This window comes from Python bivittatus, unplaced genomic scaffold, assembly GCF_059951505.1.
Source record: "Python bivittatus isolate LINGU-HERP-01145 unplaced genomic scaffold, Pbiv_v1 ctg000020_np1212, whole genome shotgun sequence".
Lineage (NCBI taxonomy): Eukaryota > Metazoa > Chordata > Lepidosauria > Squamata > Pythonidae > Python > Python bivittatus.
The window spans coordinates 67,514,246-67,536,800 of record NW_028277030.1 but is presented as its reverse complement, the minus strand read 5'-3'; the positions used below and the strand labels follow the sequence as shown (position 1 = coordinate 67,536,800).

At 36.3% G+C, this 22,555-nt stretch overlaps 1 protein-coding gene across 8 annotated transcripts in view; it reads left to right on the top strand.

The window, feature by feature from the left end:
• The window catches only part of PTPRK (protein tyrosine phosphatase receptor type K), a 377,364-nt gene that overhangs the window by 162,014 nt on the left and 192,795 nt on the right, over positions 1–22,555 (top strand). For all 8 annotated transcript variants that reach the window (XM_088140673.1, XM_088140663.1, XM_088140667.1 and 5 more), the window contains exons 4-5: positions 14,936–15,017; positions 16,929–17,044. In XM_088140673.1, the coding sequence (XP_087996799.1) occupies positions 14,936–15,017; positions 16,929–17,044 (198 nt within the window). The remainder of the gene's footprint in view (positions 1–14,935; positions 15,018–16,928; positions 17,045–22,555) is intronic.

The window sequence follows — 22,555 nt, the reverse complement described above, 5'->3', positions numbered from 1 at the left end:
TAATTCAGCCTTTCAACCACTGTGCCACGATGGCTGTTAATCTTAGTTTTCTTATGAATTAAAATAATTATTGAAGAACTTTAGGATCCCACCTTTTCTGGAATCACTATGCTGTAACAAAAGGGTAACTCTTAAGTCACCTGATCTTTGATAAGAATACCAGAGAACTTAACTTTATTAGTTCTGCATTAGTTAAGTCAAATTGTGAACTATTATGATGATGACTTAGTTTTGAAAATCTGTCTTCTCTGGCTTACAGTTGGGAATGTGCAGAGAGTATCTACTGTACTCTAGGTTCCCCACCTTTGGTTTAGGCCCTTAAGTAGCCTGATTTGTTCTGGTTCATTCCAGGAATATTTTGCTCCATCTCATTGACTAAGATGGAGCAGTTTTGTTAAGATGGGCCTTCTTCTGCTATTGATTAGCGTGGAGAACCAATAATAGCTGTAACTTTCTTTCAGGAAGCTAAAAAGTGATAAATAGATAAAACATGTTCAATGATTTTCATTGAAATGGTGTAGAGTTACTGGTACAAAAAGAGTTGGGAAATCCACTACAGTGTTAAAATAACAGCAGCACATAGTTTGAACCTCAATAAAAGTGATTGATTTGGGCACAAGTGCTGTGAAATGCAACTCTTTGAAGCAGCATGATGGGACTTTACTAAAACCAAGATTTGGAACAAATTGGGTGAAAATCATTCTGCTGCACCCCAGAGATGAACTCTGATCTGAGTCACCTTGCATTGCTTGGGCAATGCATGCTTTTAATGAAAATATGCCACAATAATTTTTAATCTGTTTTGTCTACACTGACATATGATGACATGTCATATAACAGCTCGGCTTAAAGTGGGAACAAGGAGGGGAAAAAAAGGAATTAGTATCTTTTTGAAAAACATAATAGCCTCACAGGCTCTTCTCTCAATGAAATCCTCTGAGTCAGCCAGTAAGCATCAAATGCATTATTCCTTATTTCCAGCTGTGCTTTGGGTATCAATAATGAAAGGCTGTGCATATTCCCTCTTCTCTTGGATATGAATATCATTATGATCTATTGTATAACAATAGTTAGCACTACACTTGCATCAGAATGAACGACCATTAGAACTAATGAGAACTGCCCCAAACTTGGCCTAAAATGACATTTAGAAGCCAAAGTTCCAGAAAATGCTGCTTTGGGTGATATTCTTCTTACCATTTTTGAGGACAATTAAGAACCGTTTTATCAATTGGCTACAATTATACCACACTAAGCTATTGCTTGGTAAATGGTCCTATGTATTCACCCTCATAAGAATGATGTTTCTGATAATAACAGCAAAGCATATCATCTTGCAATGCATAGCCTTAGTTTTTTTTGTATTATAGTATTTCAGAATGGTCCATTTCCTTCCTCATGGTTGTTCAGGAAAAGAGAGACAGAGAGAAGTACCTGTAATTTCAATCTGTTCCTTATTACCTTGTCTGAATTGTTGCTCAATTTTGCTTAAGTTTATTATTTCGTGGAGGACTATCCTGCATCAGTAACTATGATTGGACAATTCACGGGCTGGGTTGATGAGATAGAACAATGCATTTGTGTAATCATTTGGCAGGTTGAAAAAATAATGGCAAATGGCACAAGCTTCCTCATCTGATTATCATTAGATAAATGTAACTAGATAACACTTGCCAACCAACCTTCTTAAGAATCAGACTGTTTTAAAAACAAGTGGATGGCTGTTTAACTTCATTTTCAAATCTCCTGAGAAGTGTGTTTCTTAAGTAGCACATCTTTAAGAAGCTATATTACAATTTTCCACCCAAGTGTTTGATTTACTGTTTAAAAAAAAAAAAAAATCCTCCGGGGCTCTGTCAGCAGAAAACCCAGCCTCACAGCATTACTTAAGCATTCAAAGGGAAATAATTATGTTTTCATGGTTTCTAAATTAGCTAAGCAAAAATTATCTGGAAGTTTCACATGGGAGATTCATTTTATTATGTCAACAAAAAAATTGTGGGTTAGGTAGAAATGCATGTTGAGACATCTCTTCTTAGCTTACTGTTTCAGGGAGGAACTTAGGCTGCCTAAAATGATCATGTACTGCAAGTATTGAATCTCTATGCAGTTGTCAGTGTGTGTGTATAAGGGAAAGGTGGGGAAAGAGCCAGGCCGTCTGATATTCAAAAGTTCAAGTTTGGCTTATGTCCCAAGTCCTCTTTGCTTTGGTGGTATCTTCTGTTCTTTTTGTAGCCATGTGACAATCTTGTCCTTGATTGGGATGCTGCTGGCAAGGAGACAAAAGGGAGTGCTGTCACTTATGGTATTGTTACAAATCAAGAGGAAGAGTCATTTTAAACCTGTCTGGCAGCCCCCCTCTTCCAAGGGTTCTCCAGAAAAAGAAATTACAGTAGGGTCCTGCCAGTAAGGCTAAACTTCCTAACACTGCCTTTGCCTGTTCAGGAGGAATTCTCAGTCTTTCTACCCAGCTTTTCTTTCTTTAGTCCAGCTCTAAGAAAACTGGTAAAGTGTTTTCCTACCTAAAGCCTCAGAATAATGCACTTAAATCCCTGGGCAAATTCTGAAACATAAGAAATGGCTTTGTAACCACACAGTCTTGCATATCAGGAAGTTTGTAATGAGAAATTCCCTGCTAAAACCAGTGAAGCTACAGATGTGAGCAGAAGTTTATTGAGAAAAAGGAACAATAGGGAATAAGGAAAGGGATACATACAAAGAATTTCAAATAGAATTAATACTGTTAGGCTGGCTAAACCAGTTATTTATTACTTCTTTGAATAAGCTTTTGGCTCTTAGCGTATGCTCACTACAGATAGGTTAGTTGTAGAGAAAGTATCTCTGCCTCCTGCTTGGATGTTGGTAGGCAGGCCATTTTTGTTCTTGCTCCTCCTCTTTTTCATTGAGCACATAAGGCCCACTTTTAGCAAGGGGTCAGATTATCAGATGGTTATCAGATGTGATACTTTGTGCTATTTGCCACAAGTACATTCTCTGAATGGGGGCTGGGGGGCTGGACAGATCCTTTAGGGAGAGAAAAACAAAACCTTAATGCCTTCTTAGAATCAGTAGGCATGCTCACGTGACAGGTGTCTCAGAAGGGACCATCCCTATTTTTGGGGGGAGTAAAAGTGAAGGAAGGCGTGGGAGTAATTTAAGACTTGCAAGATCAATGTTAGCCTTGCAAGGTAGTCTATGCAAGAAGCACAGCCAGGAGTACTAGCTCTATCTTTATTGTAAGGTTACATTAACAGAATCTTGCAAGTCTGAAAGTATCCTTCCCTTCCTTCACTTTTACTATCCCAAAACCTAAGGAAGTTCCCTTCTGAGATACTTTCACCACCCATCCTCCTTCAGACTCAAATTTCAGGCCGTTGTCTGTGGCTCTTCCTCCTGTCTCCCAAGGTCATTCCCACATACCATTACAGAAGTATGTCTTCCTTGAAAGATCTTCTGGCTGTTTTACCAGCTCAAGCTGCAGACAGGTATGATAAAAAGTCCAGTTAGTCTAAAATACACAATGGCATAATATTTTATTCTTTAAATGATCTTAATTGTTATTCTGCTAAGTATTAGTGGCTATATTTGCTCTTTCATCCTGTAATTTGAACCTTTAACGCTGATCCTAAACCATTTCCATGTTAATAAAACAGCTGGTGGCTATTGTTGTCAGCCATTCAAGCTAAGCCAATTTAGGGAAGAGACAACACATAAACTATTGTTATAAGGTATAATAACAGAATCTTGAAAGCTTGGCAGAAATTTCTCTTCCTTCTTATACTAAAGAGAATCAAGGGAGGAAAATCTTCAGCTTTTCCTTCACACTTCCAGTCTATCCTGGCTGAATTGATGTTTATATAATAACCATTGAATTCTTTCTTTAAGAGTGATCTTCATAGTCCTCTACAGGTATAGAAAAAAAGGCAACTGTAAAGTTACAGCCTTCTGAGTCCAGCAACAAATTTGACTTTATCTATCTATCTATCTATCTATCTATCTATCTATCTATCTATCTATCTATCTATCTGGGATAAAATTGAAGAAATATTGGCTTTTGTATTTATGTATTTTTAGCTTCCCCTCCCAGGTTCTGAATATAGAATATCTTCTATTACTGATATCTAAGCAATTTATTAATGTATATAGAGTTACTTATATGTTCATATATTATCCTTTTTTAATGTAAAGAAAGAGAAACAAGTTGAACTAGTAAGTCCTTCACTTAATAATTAAGCCAGTTATCTAGAAATGAACCTGGAGCTTCATGAACCAGAATGCATTAGGATTTCAGCTAAGTGAAATGAAGGAAAAAATAGCATAAAGTACAAATTCATTTCACTTCCAAGCTGATATGTACATTTTCTTCCATGTTGCTGGGATGGCTGTCCTTTCTGCATCCAATTCTTTAACGTTCTTGACACAAGATATTAGGAATGACCTATATCTCAGCTCAAGTTTCAGATAATTAAGCTAGCAAGAATCCATGTCTTCCTGTAGTTGGACAGAATGAAATGATATACCAGCTGAATGATCTGCTAAAATGATAAGGACGATTAGGTTTTGGACAGTTCTGAATTCTGCCTTTCTGCTCATCTTAATGATGTATATTAGAGCCTAGCAAGGGGAAAATAAATTGCAAGGAGAAAAAGAGAAAACTTTTGTTTTGTCAGAGCCATTTATTTGTCATATGTGGAAGTGGAACTAGAAATTTATTTCAGCAAGAGCTGATTTGATTCTATAGAATAAACTGGTGGTATCAGAGCTTCTGTGCCTATATTCACATAGACTCTTCTGCTTCTCCATGTTTAAAACTTCTTTATTAACATGCATATTGTATGTGCAACCGTCCATTCCAAAGCTTTTCAAACCTTAAAATATCCAGCTGCCATAATGCCACACAATCCTATTTGCCTTCAGTGTGGGCTATATCTCTTCTTGTCTTTCATAATTAAAGCCCATTGCAAAACTGAGCCCACTGTATTGTTATATAGTGTTCACGGTGTCAGAGAAGAGATGCAGAATGAGAGATGATTGCTTTTTCTTCCCATGCAGTTGAAACATGGACACAATTAGATAATTGTAGCATAGCAGGAAACAGTAAATTCATTTGAAGGAATCAAGAATTGAGCAAATAAGCTGGGAGAATATGCACACTGGAGAAGAACTTAGGAACTTGTTATCAAGGTGATTACACCTAAAAACAATATACTCACCGAGGCTTCTCTAATCAGATTTATTGAAAAGAAAAGAGAATTTGGGAACAGAAGTATCAGCAACTGGATACTCTCAGTTTAGCACTGAATTTAGGTTTCTACAGCAGAGATGTCTTAACTTTCTAGTTAATGGCCTTTGATGGACAGGGGAGCTGTCTATTTTCCCAATAATGGAAAAATGTGTTGGTGTTCCCAACTTGTAAAATTTTCCAAACTACTATCCTGTTTTCCAGGATCTAAGAAGACCATTACTGGAACTTTTCTTTGAAATCAATATTTCAAACCAAGACAGTATTTAAGCCACAATACTATTTGTTTGTACTTTTGTTCAATTTATTCAACAAACATTCAGTCACTTCTTCCCCTCTCTAAACTTTGTACTCCGGGTTACTTTCCTTAGATTTTTACTTTTTACTGGACTTTTGATACTTTTGAAGCCCATACAGGATACCTCCCAATTCCTGTTCACTTTCTCTGAAAATCATTTCAAAAGATATGAAGCACTGGCAGTCTATTTTGGATTCTGATCATTGTCCTTATTACTGACAGCAGAATAATTAACATCCAAGGGACTGAGACTCGTCCCATTCCCAAGTATAATATTTTTTATTTTTTTTAAAAAAAATTGCCTGTAAAATAATAATTAAAAAAAAGAAAAGAAAAGAAAAAAGGAACAAACACAAAGATAATTATGATGGAAATACATACATTGTCAAAAAGAAGAAAAAACACATAAAAAGTGCTTTAACAAAAAAGTAAAAGAAATACAACAAAGGAAAAAATATATAGCATGATACATTATTATAACAGTAAATGTTTATAATTCTATATATACTTATCTAATGCAGATATTATTCAAGTACCTATATATTTCTAGTACACTTATATGACTATCATGGTTTTTTTAACCTACTGTATTTTGTATAAATGAGTCCCATACAGTATTTCATTATACTTGTCCATACAAAGTCTATATCTGTAGGCTATCTACTTATAAGTGGCAAGTGCAATCAGGTCTTCAATCCATTGAGTAAATGGGACCATACATTTATCTTTCCAGTGCTGCAATATCAGTCTTTTGGCCATAGTAAGGGCATGGAGAATCCATTTACGTTGTCTGGTTGTCAGATTCTATGTACTTGGTATATAGTTCAAGAGAATATTATCCTCTGAAAATTTTAGCTTTTGTCACACAATCATATTTATATAATCCACTACCTTCTCCCAAAACTTAGTAAGTATAGGACATTGTAGAAACATGTTTTAAAGCAGCAATATCCTTACTACATCTCCAACAAAATGCTGTTTTTGACAGTCCTTTTTTATACAAACATAATGGATTCCAGTAAATTCTAAATATTATTTTTTGTTGTATAAGTGATAATGTGAGGTCCATTGACACTCCTGCTATAGAAGTTAAGATACTGTCCCATCATTTAGGCATATACCTGTAGGAACTTCTAATTCTTTATTCCACTAATTTCTTAGCATCTGCATATCAAATTGGTTTATTGATAACAAATATCTATAGAATCTAATAATAGGTTTTTTAGTTTTAAAGAATTTAACAAGTTGTTCTAATATCTCAAGGGTCTCAGAAGCTGAAATGCTGCTGGTCCAAACAATGCTGTTAACAATTCTTGTAACTGTAAATATTGCCATTGGGTTATATCTGATAGATGATATTTATCTCTTAACACAGAGTATGTTAAAAATTCATCTTCATCATCTATCAATTGATCCAAAATCAATATCCCTGCTTCCATCCAATCTTTTTCCCAGTTTTTAAACTTAGGTTTCCTCATAATGTCAATTTGGCATGGGAAGAAGGGTTGAATCTTTTTTTATTAGACATTCCTTTCCATAACTTTCTAACTGATATAATTGTTTCCAGAGATAGTAGAGTTTTAGTATATTTAGAACCTAATACTGTCAATCCAACCAAAGGTGTTATATACGTATATTCCAAAGTTGCTCAAATCGGAAAATTAACACCACTTGTTGGCTTCTGATATTTAACAGTATGATGATATAGCTCCTGATTCAGAAAACCAAATCCTCCCTCATTAATTGTAATTGCATTTTTTGTAAAGATATTCTTGGAATTAAAGAACCCCATAGAAATGTTCTAAACAAAGAATTTATTTTCTGAAAATATTTTCCAGATATATGAACTGGAATTCCTCTCAGAATATAAATTAATCTGTGAATAATATTCATTTTGAGAGCATTCACCTTACCCCAGAGGGTGAGGTTTAATGACTCCCATCTATTGGTATCTGAAGAAACCTCTCTATACATTTTATTTATATTACATGTTACTAACTGAGTTATATTCTTTGGTATACACGTACCTAGATATTTAATGGATTTGGTACAAATATGGAATTGATATTCCTTAAATGAATGGGTAAGCAAATTTTCACTTATTGGCATCAATTCTCATTTGGACCTGTTAATGGCATATCCTGCTATTTTACTAAAGACATCTATCTTTTGCATCAACACTGGGATAGTAGTATGAGGTTTAGAAATAAACAAAAGAATGTCTGCAAATAAAACCACTTTGTGTTCAACTGAATTATGTACTATTCTGTAAATCTTTCTATGTTGTCTAATAGCACAAGCCAAGGGTTCCACATGGATATTAAAAAGCAAGGGTGAAAGGGGGCATCTTTGTCTAGTTCCTCTAAATAGTGGGAAAGTAGGAGAAAGCATGTCATTAACCTTTACTTTAGCTGTGGGCGACTCATATAACATCTTGATCCATTTTATGAAGTGTAAAGGATATCTAAATCTATTTAGTACAGCAAACATGTACTGTTTATGTATTTTGTCAAGGCATCTAATGATAAAATGACAAACTGATCTTTATTTTTATTCAAGTCTATTAGATCTACAACTAACCTAATGTTGTCTTATGTTTGCCTAATTTTTATAAACCCTGCTTGATCATTCTTCATAATGAATGGTATGACTTGCTGTAATCTATCTAGCACTGCTGTTAAGATCTTTGTATCAACATTAATAAATGAGATTGGACAATAATTAGCACACTGAGTGTGATCTTTACCTGCTTTTTGTATAACTATAATATAAGCCTGATTAAATGCCGGTAATAAAATTCCCTTATCAAATATCTCTTCATATACTAGACAGGTTTGCCACCAAAAGATCTATAAATGTTTTATACCACATGATATGGAATCCATCTAATCCTGGTATTTTACCACTTGCCATTTTTAAAATTATTTCTTTAATCTCTACCTGTGATGGAATGGAATTATGAAGGCCATGCTCAGGGAGATAAGTGTGTTCTTTAGCCTTCCACAGGAGTGTGGGAAGTTCAAGAAGATGAGGCTGGCACCTCCCTAAGGAATTCATGGTGTTGTGGCTGGCTGGCTTGGGAACTTGGGTTGAGTCTGGTAAGATTGATGTCAGGTTCAGCCCAAAGAATTCCAAGAGACAATGCAAATACAGTTCTGTTGCATTTATTAGCTTCCACCTCAAGACAGAATCTCACCAGACTGAACCCAAGTTCCCAAGCCAGTCAGCCACAACACCGTAAATTCCTTAGGGAGGTGCCAGCCTCATCTTCTTGAACTTCCCATGCTCCTGTTGGGGCTAAGAACATGCTTATCTCCCTGAGCATGGCCTTCATAATTCCATTCCATCACACTACCTCAGATAGAGCAAATAAAAGTTGTTTTTTTTTAATATCATCTAAATGTGATAGGTTAATTTTCTTTTATTCTATTTTAAAAGGCTTCTATATCTTCATTCAGTACATTCTCTGGTTTACTGTATAATTCTGAATAAAATTTTAAAAATTGACAATTTATATCAAATTGAAGTGTTATATATTTCATATTTTATATTTTTTATATATTTCATCACTTTCACCTCTAATAATTGGAATCATTCCCCTGTCTTTCTTTTGCTTTAAGTGATTAGCCAGGATCTTACCAGGTCTTTCGCCATGCTCCCAGTATCTCTGTTGTAAACAAGTTAGCATAAATTCTGTCTGCTGTAATATTATAGTAGTTAATTCATATTTCTTTTCCTGTATTTCTCTGTACAAAATTGTAGATGAGCATCTAACCATCTGTGCCCATAAATGTTTCAGTTTACCTTTCAAATTATTTTCCTTTTAATTTTAATCTTATTTTTGTATGATGCATAAGCTATAATTCAACCTCGAATGTATGCCTTATATGCTTCCCATTCAAAAATTCAGGCACTTGATATTTCTGAATTCAAATCAAAATATTGTGAGGTCTCTACCCGCATTTGTTGTACAAATTCTTTATCATTCAGTATGGAAACATTGAAATACCAATTTCTCAGTACCTTAACTGATTTCTGAAACGTACACTTCAAGGTGATTGCACTATGATCAGATGCATAACAAACATCAATATTACATTCTTGAATTTGGTATGTAAGGTTGATGATATTAAAAAATAATCAAGCCTAAAAAAATTATGGTGCACATTTGAATAAAACGTATATTCTCTTTTAGTTGGGTACATCAAATGCCAGGGGTCTACTCAATTCAATTCTTCCGTATAAGTCTTAATTTTTTCCCCTTGCTAATGACTGGTTTTTTGTTTTTGTTTTTTGGTGCCAGTGTATTTCTATTAAGCTCAGGATCCAGTATTTCATTGAAATCTCCTATTATCACTTTACCATAAGTACACTCATTTTAAGTGTTGAAAACATTAATAAAACATAATCAGAGAATCTAAATTTGGTCCATAAACATTAACCGTAGTTACTGCAGTCCCTGCTATTTTAGCACATAAAATCAAATAACGCCCATTTGCATCAGTGATAAGTTGTTGCACTTCAATTGGGAATCCTTTTCAAAACAAAACGGCCACACCTTTAGCTTTTGTCGAACTATCTGTGAGGTAAACCTGTCCCACCCAATCCTTCATTAACAGAGATTTATCCTATTCCATTAAACGAGTCTCCTGTAGATAAGCAATATCTGCCCTTGATGATTTCAAATATGCTAAGATTACATTTTGTTTCTTTGATTCTCGCAACCCTTTTACATTAAGACTAACTTCATTCATTAATTTTATTTTGGCCCACTTATTAATATTCTCCCAATACTAATTCATTTTATGACCTGTACCATTTTAAAAATATCTAATAATAAACTTTTCTATGTTTAAATATTTAACATATTTACTAGTATTGCTCACAGATGTGGAACCTCCATAAAGACTCAATTCAGCATTCAAATACCATTCTATTACATATATGTGCATAGGATTTACACTTAAAAGAAAAAAAGAAAAGCGTGATTAGGTGCAAAAAAATAAACAAGGGAACAAGCAAATAACATTATTAAAGAGATTTAAAAGGATCCTAAAAAATAGAAAAAAATTGCAGAACTTGATGACTTTTCAAAGGGGATGGCATGGTGGTTTCATCTGTCTTCTTACAATGAAAATTACAAAACAGTTTCAAATATTACTAGTTGAAGGAAATGTTCTATGTGTTAAAAATAGATGATAGAGTTGGTAGTAAGCCCAGACTTTCTATCTTGAAATTAACCAAAACAGAAAAGAAGAGTACAGAAAAAAAAATAAAATGCAGGCACAGACGCTTTTATAATAAGGCTTTTACAGCAGAGCTGTAAGCAAACAAACTTCTCCTGCAGTAGATTCCATGGAGTGAAACAGAATCAGGCTTGTCCATCAGCAGATTTTAAAGATAGAATAAAGACCTCTCTTTTCAAAGGATTATCGAATCTGTGAATCTGATCTTGATGATTAATGAAGAATGTAGATGGGAAATGCATGAAATATTGAAGTTGTATTGATCTGGCAAGATTTCGAGCTTTTGTAAACATCCTTTTCTTTTTTGAAACTTCTTTAGTAAAATCAGGATAAATTGATATCTTGCTTTGACTAGAACCCCACTTCAAAGGAGACTTTACTGATTCCTGGCGAAATATACGTAAAATCTCATCTCTTGTGGTAACATGGAGGAATTGCCCAATAATAATATTGGAATTAGTTCCAGTCTTCTTTCTTGTTAAAGTAATTTTAATCACATGATCAATCTCGGCTGGAAAATCCATTCCCAAAGGAAGGAGCTTTCTGAAAAAATCCTCCATAAATTCAGCCAGGTTTGATTGACTTGGAGGGTTTTCAATACCAATCACATGTAGATTTTTCCTATGCAATTGTGATTCTAAATAAATAATCCATTTATCCAAATATTATGACTGGCTTGAGTAATTGACTCATGGGCATTTAAGTGATCCTCATAGCGAGCCATTTTTTCTTGCATCAGTTTTAAATCACATTTAAGCTCTGCCAGTTCTTGTTCGATCAGCTTCAAGACTTACTTGAGCCAGGATCTCCTTTAACAAATCAGTGGAAGAATCTTCCTCCACCATCTCACCTGGCTCAGCAGATAGTGGCACAGTTGAAATCAAGCCAGCTGTTGAACATTTATGTCTAGTTGCCATCCCAATAGCTGATTAAAAACAAGATAATATGTAATACAAATTTATTTATGTGTGATCAAAGTCTTTGTCTACACAGTCCGATAATTCAGAAATTCGAAAGTACTTTAATTAGGAGACAGGCAAGAGACGTGCACTCACAGCGGCATCCCAAAACAGGAAGTCCCAAGTATAATGTTTTTGACTCATTTGTTTAATTGGATTTTCTTTACCTAGTTTTAGGACTTGTGTGATCACGTTTTAGGTCATATTTATGCAGACATATTGCAAATTCAAAAGGGTTCACAAACTTTTAAGCAGCACTGTACTTACTAAGCTTTACCAGGTCAAGAATCTTCTTCCCTTCATGGCAGGCAGAGGATTCTACTTGTGACAGAAGTGTTGACTATCAAATGAAAAAAGGATGATTGTCTCTGACCTTGCTGTCCAGTTGCTCAACTGAAATAGGTGCCTAATCTGTCTGATACTTTATTTGTCTGATAGGATGGCGTTTCTCTTAGGTTTGTAAGATTGGTAAATTTCAGATTTGGGTTTGCTGTGTTTGAATGTCAACTTACTCCACTCCTTGTACTTGAATATCAAAAGGCCATTAAAACAGAAGCTTGGCTTTGAAAAATAAAGAATTAACTGTAACTTTAGCCTCTGTTTTTCTTAAATGCTATCATGGATGAGATCCTGCTTGCTTCTTAAGAAACATACCTTCTTCTCTTATTGATTATCCCGTTATATTTTCCAGCTTTGCAGCAGCCCTCCAAATTGTATCAGTTAACCAAGTTACGGGATTGCAATAAATATACTATATGTCTTTCTTCGAGGTTATTCTATGGGCTAGAACTGTGAATTAAAATTGAATCTCTTTTGTATTTGAAACAAAGTAATCTTGCTCATAGGCCTACAAAAAGTAAAATATTATTCATTAAGTGGAACATAGAGTAGATCATTTTTACCACGCAGTACTAGATTGTGAGCATCCTAATTTTTTTCTATTCTAAAACACTTTTAATTGCTTAAATAATCTTGTTTATGTGAAGTTTCACAAAGAACAAGCAGCAAAATACCATTTCTAGTGGGCTGACATAGTGAACCATCCAACTGTTAGGATGCAAAGTTTACACATAATGTTTTGAAAGACCTTAGATAGGTGTCTTCCACTTCTTTATTTTCTTTATCCCATCGTCATTGTCATCATCGTCATCATCATCATCATCTTGTAAATAACTCAAGGTGGTGAATATACCTAATCCCCCTCCCTCCTCCTATTTTCCCCACAACAACAACCCTGTGAGGTGAGTTGGTCTGAGAGAGAGGGACTGGCCCAAAGTCACCCAGCCAGCTTTCATGCCTAAGGCAGGACTAGAACTCCTTGTGTGAGTTAGCCTGTCTCATAAACATTCTTTCTTCCTCTCTCTACATGTGTATGTTCATCTAATTTGTATAGATCATTTTATGATTGTAGGACTTGCATTCTGTATACTGTCAATTATCAACCATAAAAATGTCATAATAACATGGTGATTTAAAAAAAAAAAAGAAACACTTTTGCTGTGCTGTGAAAAAGGGATTCTTCCCCCCCGCCCCCCATCATTATAAATACTAGGCTTGACAAAAGAGCAACAATTGATTCACCAATTTTTGTTTTTTCCTGGTTACAGCCCCATATATTTCTAAAACTAGATGAGAACCAACTTTTTCACACTGCGCGTTTGGACGTGCATGCATATGTAACGAGTTTGTTGTTTTCTCTGGATTCTGCTACGTATGAAGGGGGGGGCTCACTTTTAACTAGTTTAGCACTACCTATTTAAGAAGAAAGTACTGTACTATCATGTCTGATTTATTTATTTATTTATTCAATTTATATAGCCTGTTTCTGAAGCATGGTAGGTTATATTCAGCTGAGACTGTATAGAATGGATGACTTCTTTGTTTTTCCCCTATTTTGGGGTCAATGTCTTGATCATTTAGATTGCTTGCTTATCTCAGTAAAATTATTGATGTGCAAATAATGTACTTTTGATAAGACTGCAATTAAAGTATTTGTAACACAGTTTCTTTGCAGGCGAGGAGCCGTTGCTTATTTTTCTTTTAAAAAATCAAAAAAGAAAGGTGTGCATCAACCCTTCCCCTCAATTCATAATACAAATAAATAAATAAATAATATAAATATAATGGGTTACATTAACCACCAGGAGGCACCGTGTTACCAGTTTCATCCTTTTGGGGGATGATCAAGAGGGTAACCAGATGTTGTCCTATGGGTCCAAACCCTCTACCAGGAATTGAACTTACAGATCTTTGTACTTGGATGACAATGTACAGTGCATTAACGTTAAGAGCTATCCAGGCCCTAGTGCTCAGCAGTTGAAGGAAGGGATATATAGCGGCCATCAGAATGGTATATACAGTCCATTAAGCTTTCAGAGCAGAGAGATACAGGTGTTTCTTCAGGATGGATCTAAGCTATATGTGGGGTGATAAACTTTAGCCATAGGAATCTTTTAGAAGGAGAGAAGAAGGAGGAAGGAGGAAGAGATACTTTTGCCAGTAGTTCTTTCCATTTGCTGCCCTCTCTGCCCCTGAAGGGGCAGAGCATTTTCTAAAATAGCATGGCAATGGTCTTACAGGTAAAAATTGTTCATTCTTCCCACCACATTCCCAGGGAACATTGCCTCCCTTAAAACTGCTATTTGTAATCGAAGGGAAATTTCTCAAAATCTGTCCCCCTCCCTCTCTCATGAAAATTCTTAGCCCTTGCTAGTCAGGGGCATATGAGGACTATTCATAGCAGTAATTCCATGCTACTGCAGTTCCTATGAATTTGCCCATGGTATAATACCAATCCCTTCATTATTTCTTGTGTGACATTTTTATCACACGCTTAACAAAGAATAACGATAGCTGCAAGCAAATTCAGTTTTTACTTTCGCTGCCACTGTGGCAGACTGGTCTCCTAGACAATATCATGGAAAGCTGAAAAATCATTGTGCCTCTTTTACCTGAAAGGTCTGGTTCTTTTTAAAATGTTAATTTGTGTATAGCAGGCCACTGAAAAGTGAGCATTGACAAGTATTACGTAAGAACATCTTGGAATAAATAAAGAGCAGCGAACATTATTAAATCTGTTCATGAAATATAGCAGAACGTTTGGCTTTAATGAGAAAATGCACTCTTCACTCTGCACTGGTGGGAATTCCGTTGCAGTGTGTTGTAAACCGTTTTTCTTTCTCCTTGACAGGTAATATTTGAGGCTGAAGTCTCAGATGGAAGAAATGGCTACGTTGCCATTGATGACATCCAGGTTCTGAGCTACCCTTGTGGTAAGTAATGATTAAGAGACACATTTTTCTCTGTCTTTTCTAAGAGAGGTTCAATATTGTCTGACTGGTGTTTTCATTACTCAGCCATTGGTGTCTTGCTGCCACCTCCGTTTTTCTATCTTTTTCTTTTCTAACACATTAGAAAAAGAAAATGAGAATGTCAAAGTCATGAATTTTATTTGGTTATCACATAATTACTTCAATTCAGTGATTCTCTCTCATTGTTAATAGACTGTAGTTAAAGTGAAATAATGGGTATCTAATAGTTTTATTGTGAGTTGGATTTCTAATTCATTTCATTCCCAATAATAAAAGTAGGTAACAACAATTTATAAGCCCTATTTTAAAAATGTATTGTGACAGCTCTGAAAAATGTGTTTTCAGACATGGGCAATGATTTCTCTACTGGCAAATTTTGCAATTGTTGTTGCATTTGGGGTCATGTCTTTGGAAATTCAGGGGACAGAGGATAGGGACCATGGGTAGACACCAAGCTGTGTAGAGGACAGAGGGAATGGCCTTGAAGGACAGGAGAAAGAGCTGCTACCAAGGAAAGGGTCAGAGAAGAGGGGCTTGAGCCCAGGCCAAGAAAATAACATGAGTAAACATCTCAGACAACCCCCTCTCTAGTTCACACAAAGATAAAGTGAGGGAGGGGGAAACACATTCAGACTTGCAAGATTCTGTTACTATAGCTGTTACAGTGAAAATAGTCCTGCCCTATATGGCATTGGTTTCTTAGTTTGGTCTATCCTGTTGGGCTGACAGGTTGTATTTCCAAGGATTTTACAAGTCAAATGCCTGAGTAATGAAAAGGAGTTAATAATGATAAGTCTTTGATTTAGCCATAAAAACTAGCAATAAATCAATGCATTAATATAGCTAAAATTCTGGGGCAATGTGCTTCTAGGACCTAGCATTGCTTGGATGTTTTGTACATTCTGACTGGTTGAAGTTTCCAAGATGTTCTCATAGATAGACTTGAAGAAATTCAAGAGAGTTAGTACATGTTACAGAAGAGTGTAATAACAAGTGAAATGGAGTTTGCGGAAACTAAAGTAAGCATAACTGTCAACATTGCTTATCCCTAATCTTTGGTAATTTAGGAGAGTAGTGTATGAAATCCCAGCGCTATAGGCTAGATTGGGATTTAAAAACAAAACAAACAAACAAACACAAACACGTCCTGGAAGAGGACAACGGCAAACTGCATCTGCTTTCTTGCCAAGAAAACCATGTGGACATTTCCAGGTAGTCATGAGAAGTCAGGCTCTACTTGAGGGAGTCTTTACCTTAATACAGGGCTTCTCAACCTCAGCAATTTTAAGTTGGGTGGACTTCAACTCCCAGAAGCTGACTGGAGAATTCTGGGAGTTGAAGTCCACCCAACTTAAAATTGCTGAGGTTGAGAAACACTGCCTTAATACATAACACACCCATACCTTATCTGCTGTCGCTGCCTTTTTCAACCCTATCTTTTCATACACAGGGTTTTGTCACAGAGCTTTCCCTGAGGCAATGCAGAAAGCATGCAAAGGTTTGTCACTGGGTCATATGTTAGTATGTCTGGGATGCAAATGACATTTACTGACAGGGGCTCCCCATTCCCACAACCTAACATTACACACAACTAATTAAATCTGACCCTTTGTGTTATTAATGCAGTAGTTCCATGTTGCAGAGGTTTCACACTGAATATTATTGAAATTCCCTGTTAAGATTTGTGATTTCTTTGGGGTTTTGCATCCTATTTGGCTCTTCTCCCCCATGAGCTAAAACATTTTTTTTTCTTCCATGTATACATTTCTTTTGCCCCAAAGACTCAATGTTGTGTATTTTGGGGGAGAAATGAACACGTTTTTGTGACTGTGAGCACCCTTTAGTAACTTTTTGCTTTCCCCACCTCTGCAGATAAATCTCCTCATTTCCTGAGGCTGGGGGACGTAGAGGTCAATGCAGGCCAGAATGCAACATTTCAGTGCATTGCTACAGGGAGGGATGCAGTGAAGAACAAGTTATGGCTGCAGGTAAGACTCATTCTGACCCACTTGTGGGCAGACTTTGGATAAAAACAAGGAGTCCAGTTCCTCAGTGGTTATATATGAGAGAAGCATACATTTGGCAGGGAAAAAAAACCTTCTTATTTATTATTTAACTATATCTATTTCAATTTTGTTTGCACCAGCTTGTCACAAGGAGTGTTTAAATGCCACCTCCCACTGTCTGGCTTGCACATATGGAATTTTGTTCCATTCTGTAGAACAGGCAGGAGGGATGGGGAAGACAGGAGAAAACTTCTCTACCCCATTTCCTCCTTTATCTGTGGGGTTTATTCTTTTAACTTGCAAGGTGGCAAGCTCTGTGTAGAAAATATTGGATTACTGCATCATTGGTAGGCTGGTCTTAATGAAATCAAGCTGATAAGATATTAACACAGAGCCAGCCCCAAATATTTTGCTGTCTGAGGAACAGATCAAGGTGCACCTTCTCCCACACTGCAAGGTGGTGATGTTGACTGTTCAGTTATATGTGCAGAACTGGCAATGGGACAGCATTCTCTGGTACATCTGAAAGTAGCAGCCTACTTTTGGGAACAATGGGTAAGGCATTTGGCAGGCACATGTCTGCACTGGGGCCCAGCAGCTGTCATTTATGATTATGATTATTTATTATTACTAATAATAGGGTTGTATCTCACTTATATTTTATAGAATCCAAGGTGAAATTGTGAGGTGGACTTTCATACCTAAGGGAAGGCTGGAGCTCACGGTCTCCTAGTTTCTGTTTCAGTACATTAACCACTACATAGATGAGGGCAGTTCAATCATGCATATTTATAATGTGATAACTTAACCATACAGGGTAGGCTCCAGTATTGCACTAAGATATAATGCAGTTTGTTGAGGAGTATGGTTTAGCAGGATGTATAAATTCACTTATTATGGCTTAGTATGATGTGCAAACTTAAGGCATTATGGGTTTGTTTAACAGACCTTGGTTTAACTTGCCTTGGTTTAAAAATAGTAAGTTGATTGAAAACAATTCCACCCAAATCTTGCATGTGACAGAGCAGTATAAGCAAGTCATATAAGCAGCTCAGGTATTGAGAGTCAATGTCCCTGAACATTATACACTTCTAGGAAAACAAAGCTGCATTCACTGGAGTTACAGCATTCTATTTTCAGCACTGTTCATAGGTACTGCATTGTATGGTATCTTCATTGAATTAATCCTTTCATTAAGAAGTCAGCCTTGAGCCTGCAGTTGAAAATTTTAATTATTAGAACAAGTGTTGGAATTAAACCAGTGGGAGAAAACACAGCCTGAAAGAAAGAACTCATTGGCTATTTTAGGCTCAGGGCAGAATCAGCAGACGTTATTTCAGTGGCCTGTATATGGTTTACTGGTGGATATATCAAGAAAGTGAGTCCTAACTGAATCTCCAGCATCTTCACCAATGATGAGGACTTGCCAGAACTGTCACTTGTACTCAGTGAAAAATCTCTTTTAAATTATCAGTACTTGGCAATTATTGGTCTTGGGTGGACCAGTACTTCCTTTTCCAGGGCAGAGGATAGGATAACTTGTTCTTCTGCATCTGCATTCATATCTCTTCAACTATTTCAGTCTGGAAACAGCCTGCTTGCCAGTTTAGTGAGTCTATTATGTACAGAAATGGATGTTTTTCAGGCATAAGGGACTTTGAAAAAAGAGTTGCAGTTTCCATGCTCTGATACTGGTTTATGTGGATTGGATAAACATTACACCGTTGCTCAGGAGGATTGAAATTACTTTGAATTTTACATTTGTAACATACTTGGCATTAACCTCTGCACTGACCCAAAAGGAAGACATCCCTGAATTTAAGATGAGCACCCCAAAGAAAAATTAATTAATTAACAAAACACATAGGAAAATCTTGTCCCATGCCTAGCTTCCCCTACTCCAGCTGAAGCCAGATTGCATAACAGATATGCAAAACATGCTATTATAATTCTAAAAACAGAGCATTCTAGGGAACACCAGAACATTCCATTATTTACCTGAACCATTTTTTTACCAGCCATTTTTGAGGGTGGTCAAACACTTTCTGGAGATACATTTTCCACAAAAAGACACAATTTTAAGATGGAATGCTATGCACCACTTCCTAATCTGGAAGATTTACTTTGATGATCTCTGGAATGGTTGAATCAGTGCAGTCCAAGTGAAGCATATGCTTTACAAATACCCACTGTGTATGTTGCGGGGGGGGGGGCAGTATATGTCTATATGTATATAAATGTGTGTGTGTGTGCGCATGCATGTATACTTGCCAAATGCCACATTCCCAAAAGGGGCAATATATATCAGAAAAGCCCTAAATGGAAGTAATTAGCAGTACTTCAAAATAAAATGTATATTCTAAATCAAAGAACCCCTGAATGAAAGTAATAAATGGTATTTCAAATTCTCTTCTGTATTTGAGGATTCCTCCTTGACTTCAGAAGTATGTCTTCCAAGCTATTTTCCTGACTGGTACTACTATATCTTGCTGGCCACTCTCTTCTTCTGTGCTTTAGTCTCAGCTCCAGAGTGTTGAGCAGTAGCATCCCCATTAGATATAGCAGATGTAGGGTATCACTGCTGCTTCCTTTCTCCTGCTACAACTTGTGTCCAGTGCTGCCAGCCTGGACTATTGTGCCAGCTGGGGATTTTCCTGGGGCAAACCAGGCCAATTGGCAGGACTGTGAACAGGCATGAACATTGGTCCATCATGTTCAATCCAAAATCCAGGCAGCAGGGATTAAGGATAGTAGCTAGAGTTGGAACAGACGGCTTGCCATAATTATTCAAATATTATTTGCTGGAAACCAATTTTTCTTTAAGCCAGAGCCTACAAGGCTTCAACCAGACCAATCTGGGAAGAACTAGGTGTTTCTTCTGTTGAGCCCTTCATTTCTCTAGAATGATCTTCCTTGAAGGGAAAGAAGGTCCTCCCTCTTTCTGTTTATAGGAAAGGAAACAAGAGCTTCCTCTGTCCTCTTCAGCAAGGACTTTTCTTTGTGAGTTTATTTTATAGTGATTTTACATTATGTTCTTGGTAGCTCATAAGGCAGAAAGGCAGGACTGAAATGGAAATAAAATAACATAACATAACATAACTGAGATCTGTTCCTCATCTGAGCACTTCTCTCTTAGTACAGACTGTTTCCAGACCTCTCTGGAACTGGGTAGTGTTGCTTCTTCTTCTTTTTTCCCCCAGCCTCTGAAGTTAGTATGGGCCCCTCAGTTTCCACCCAGAAACAGCATCTTCTAAAGCAGTGTTGGTGGCATCTAGTTTGACATGTGATGAAACATCTTCTGACTGAAGCATAATAATAAGGCATAATGATATTATATCATCCCACAAATGAATAAGTACTCCAACAGTAGCTGAAGAAATGTCATATGTAACATGCAATCAATTGTCAGTTCTGTAAAAAAAAAAAAAGTGTAATATTGCTAAAGAAATACTCATTAAAATTCTTTACTGGTGACATAAAGTCATAAGCAGGTGAAAAGTAGATGTTTTTAGTTAGAAAATGAAACTTTCCTGTTTCATTTGGAAATATCTGATAGAGAATAAGTTTACAGTGACAACAGGATTAGAGAGAATTATATTGTCTTCCAACTAGATTTCAGTAGTTCAAATCATAGGTTCTAATAATAGAGAAGCTCATCTATGATACTGTTATTGCAACTTGTGATAATAATAATATTGTGATAATTATCTTTTGACATAACAGTACAAAATCCTGACATTGAATGGAGTGATGAAATTTTGAACCTACTATCTGTGATCTCTTAAATCCTGTGACACATTTGGTTTCTTTTCCCAAAGAGCAAGCCCCTACTTACCACCCATACTTAAGGAAAGCAGAGCTGTACTTGATGATGATTTTTCATTTCAAGTTTCTGATCAGCCCCACTTTCCCTGGATGCTAAATTTCGTGTCTTGTATTTGTTCAAATCTATTGTTAGATAGCAATTTTATTTTATTTTTTTAATAATTTTATTGCAGAAGTTTTTCAACAGAATTAAAAACAATACAAATTTTGAATTAAAGAATAAAGAAAAGTAATAAGAAATGGAAAAATATGTAGAAAAAGAAAAGAAAGGATTCTAAAGAAGTGGCTTCCAATCTTCTTGACAGTGCCTATAGGTACATTTATATTTTACCCTCTCTCTCTAAGGTTATATCATAATTTTCTTCTTTCCACAAGCTACCCTTTCTAATCTTCAAACTCATAAGTCACAAGTTCATTTTCCTCTCTTTTCAGCAAAAAGTCCACAAGGGGTTTCCAGTCATTAATAAGTAAGATAGCAATTTTAGAATTGTGTGTTTGTTGCTTGAAAATGGGCATGTTCATTTTATCCAAAAAATTATCTTTCTAATGGGTTAAAATCCTTAAGTGAGAGAAGTACAGAAGTTGTGTAGCAGTTGCTGAGAACACACTTCTAAGGACAGAGTTGGCAGCTGATGTCTTAATGATCACAAATGGAGAGAGAGAGAGAGAGAGAGAGAGAGAGAGAGAGAGAGAGAGAGAGAGGATTTTATCTGCATGTCTATTACTGCTTAACAGTAAAGTGAAGTGAGATAGTTTTTCAGCTGGGATTGGTTTGGGGAATAAGACAGTGGTGGGTTTTCCTGATACTCTTTGTGATTCATAATACTGCCAACTCTGATATACAGTACTGCCAACTCATCTTGCCAGAATGGAGCTTGTGTGCTCTGAATGCCAATTGTTGATGTTCTACCTAGGATACTCTTTAGAAAATGGTGCTAAGAAACTCTCTTTTGTCCCTTGCCCTTTTTGCTTGTTTCATCCTGTTTCCCAAAGCTTTTCAGCATGAAACTGCTGGAAGAAGTCAACCATATGTTTGTTACTCCAAAGAATAATTGCCTAGGATTACAGTATAGCTTTCTTGCTAGAGAATAGTGCCTTATTTTAAGTCATTCCATATCCTTTATTGAAAGAAGTATGTAATTTTCAGAGTTAGTTGTGCAGTTATAAGTAGATCAGTCTCTCTATTTCAGACTTTTTGGCTTTATGTCTTGTATAGCAAATGTTGATTCATTTGACCATTTCTTGCTTTGAATTTCAAATATGTGTGAATTCTACAGATGAATTGGTTTCTTCCATTATGTTCTTCTAGGGTAGTGAATATGGGGTCATGGGTATAGCTTCTCCAGGCAACATGAGATTCTGACAGTAATCCAGCTCTTTGTGGGGGATAACAAAATTTGAGTGGCAAGTTACAAGTTTCACCTTGTCTTGGCAAGTGGGCAGCCACACCATTGAATTTTCTCTTCCTCATATGCAGATAGGCTCTCAAAGGCTGGAGGAAAGTAACAGATCAACAAGGTGTCTGTTGGCCCAGCACACTCTTCTGCAACATTAGTTCTTGCAGTCTTTTTGCCCTGCACCTCCATCCTGCTATAAAATCTCTGACCTCATCCTATGTTGCTGCTGCTGGCTCTGGGCAGTGCTTGCTCTTAACATACCCTTCTGGTC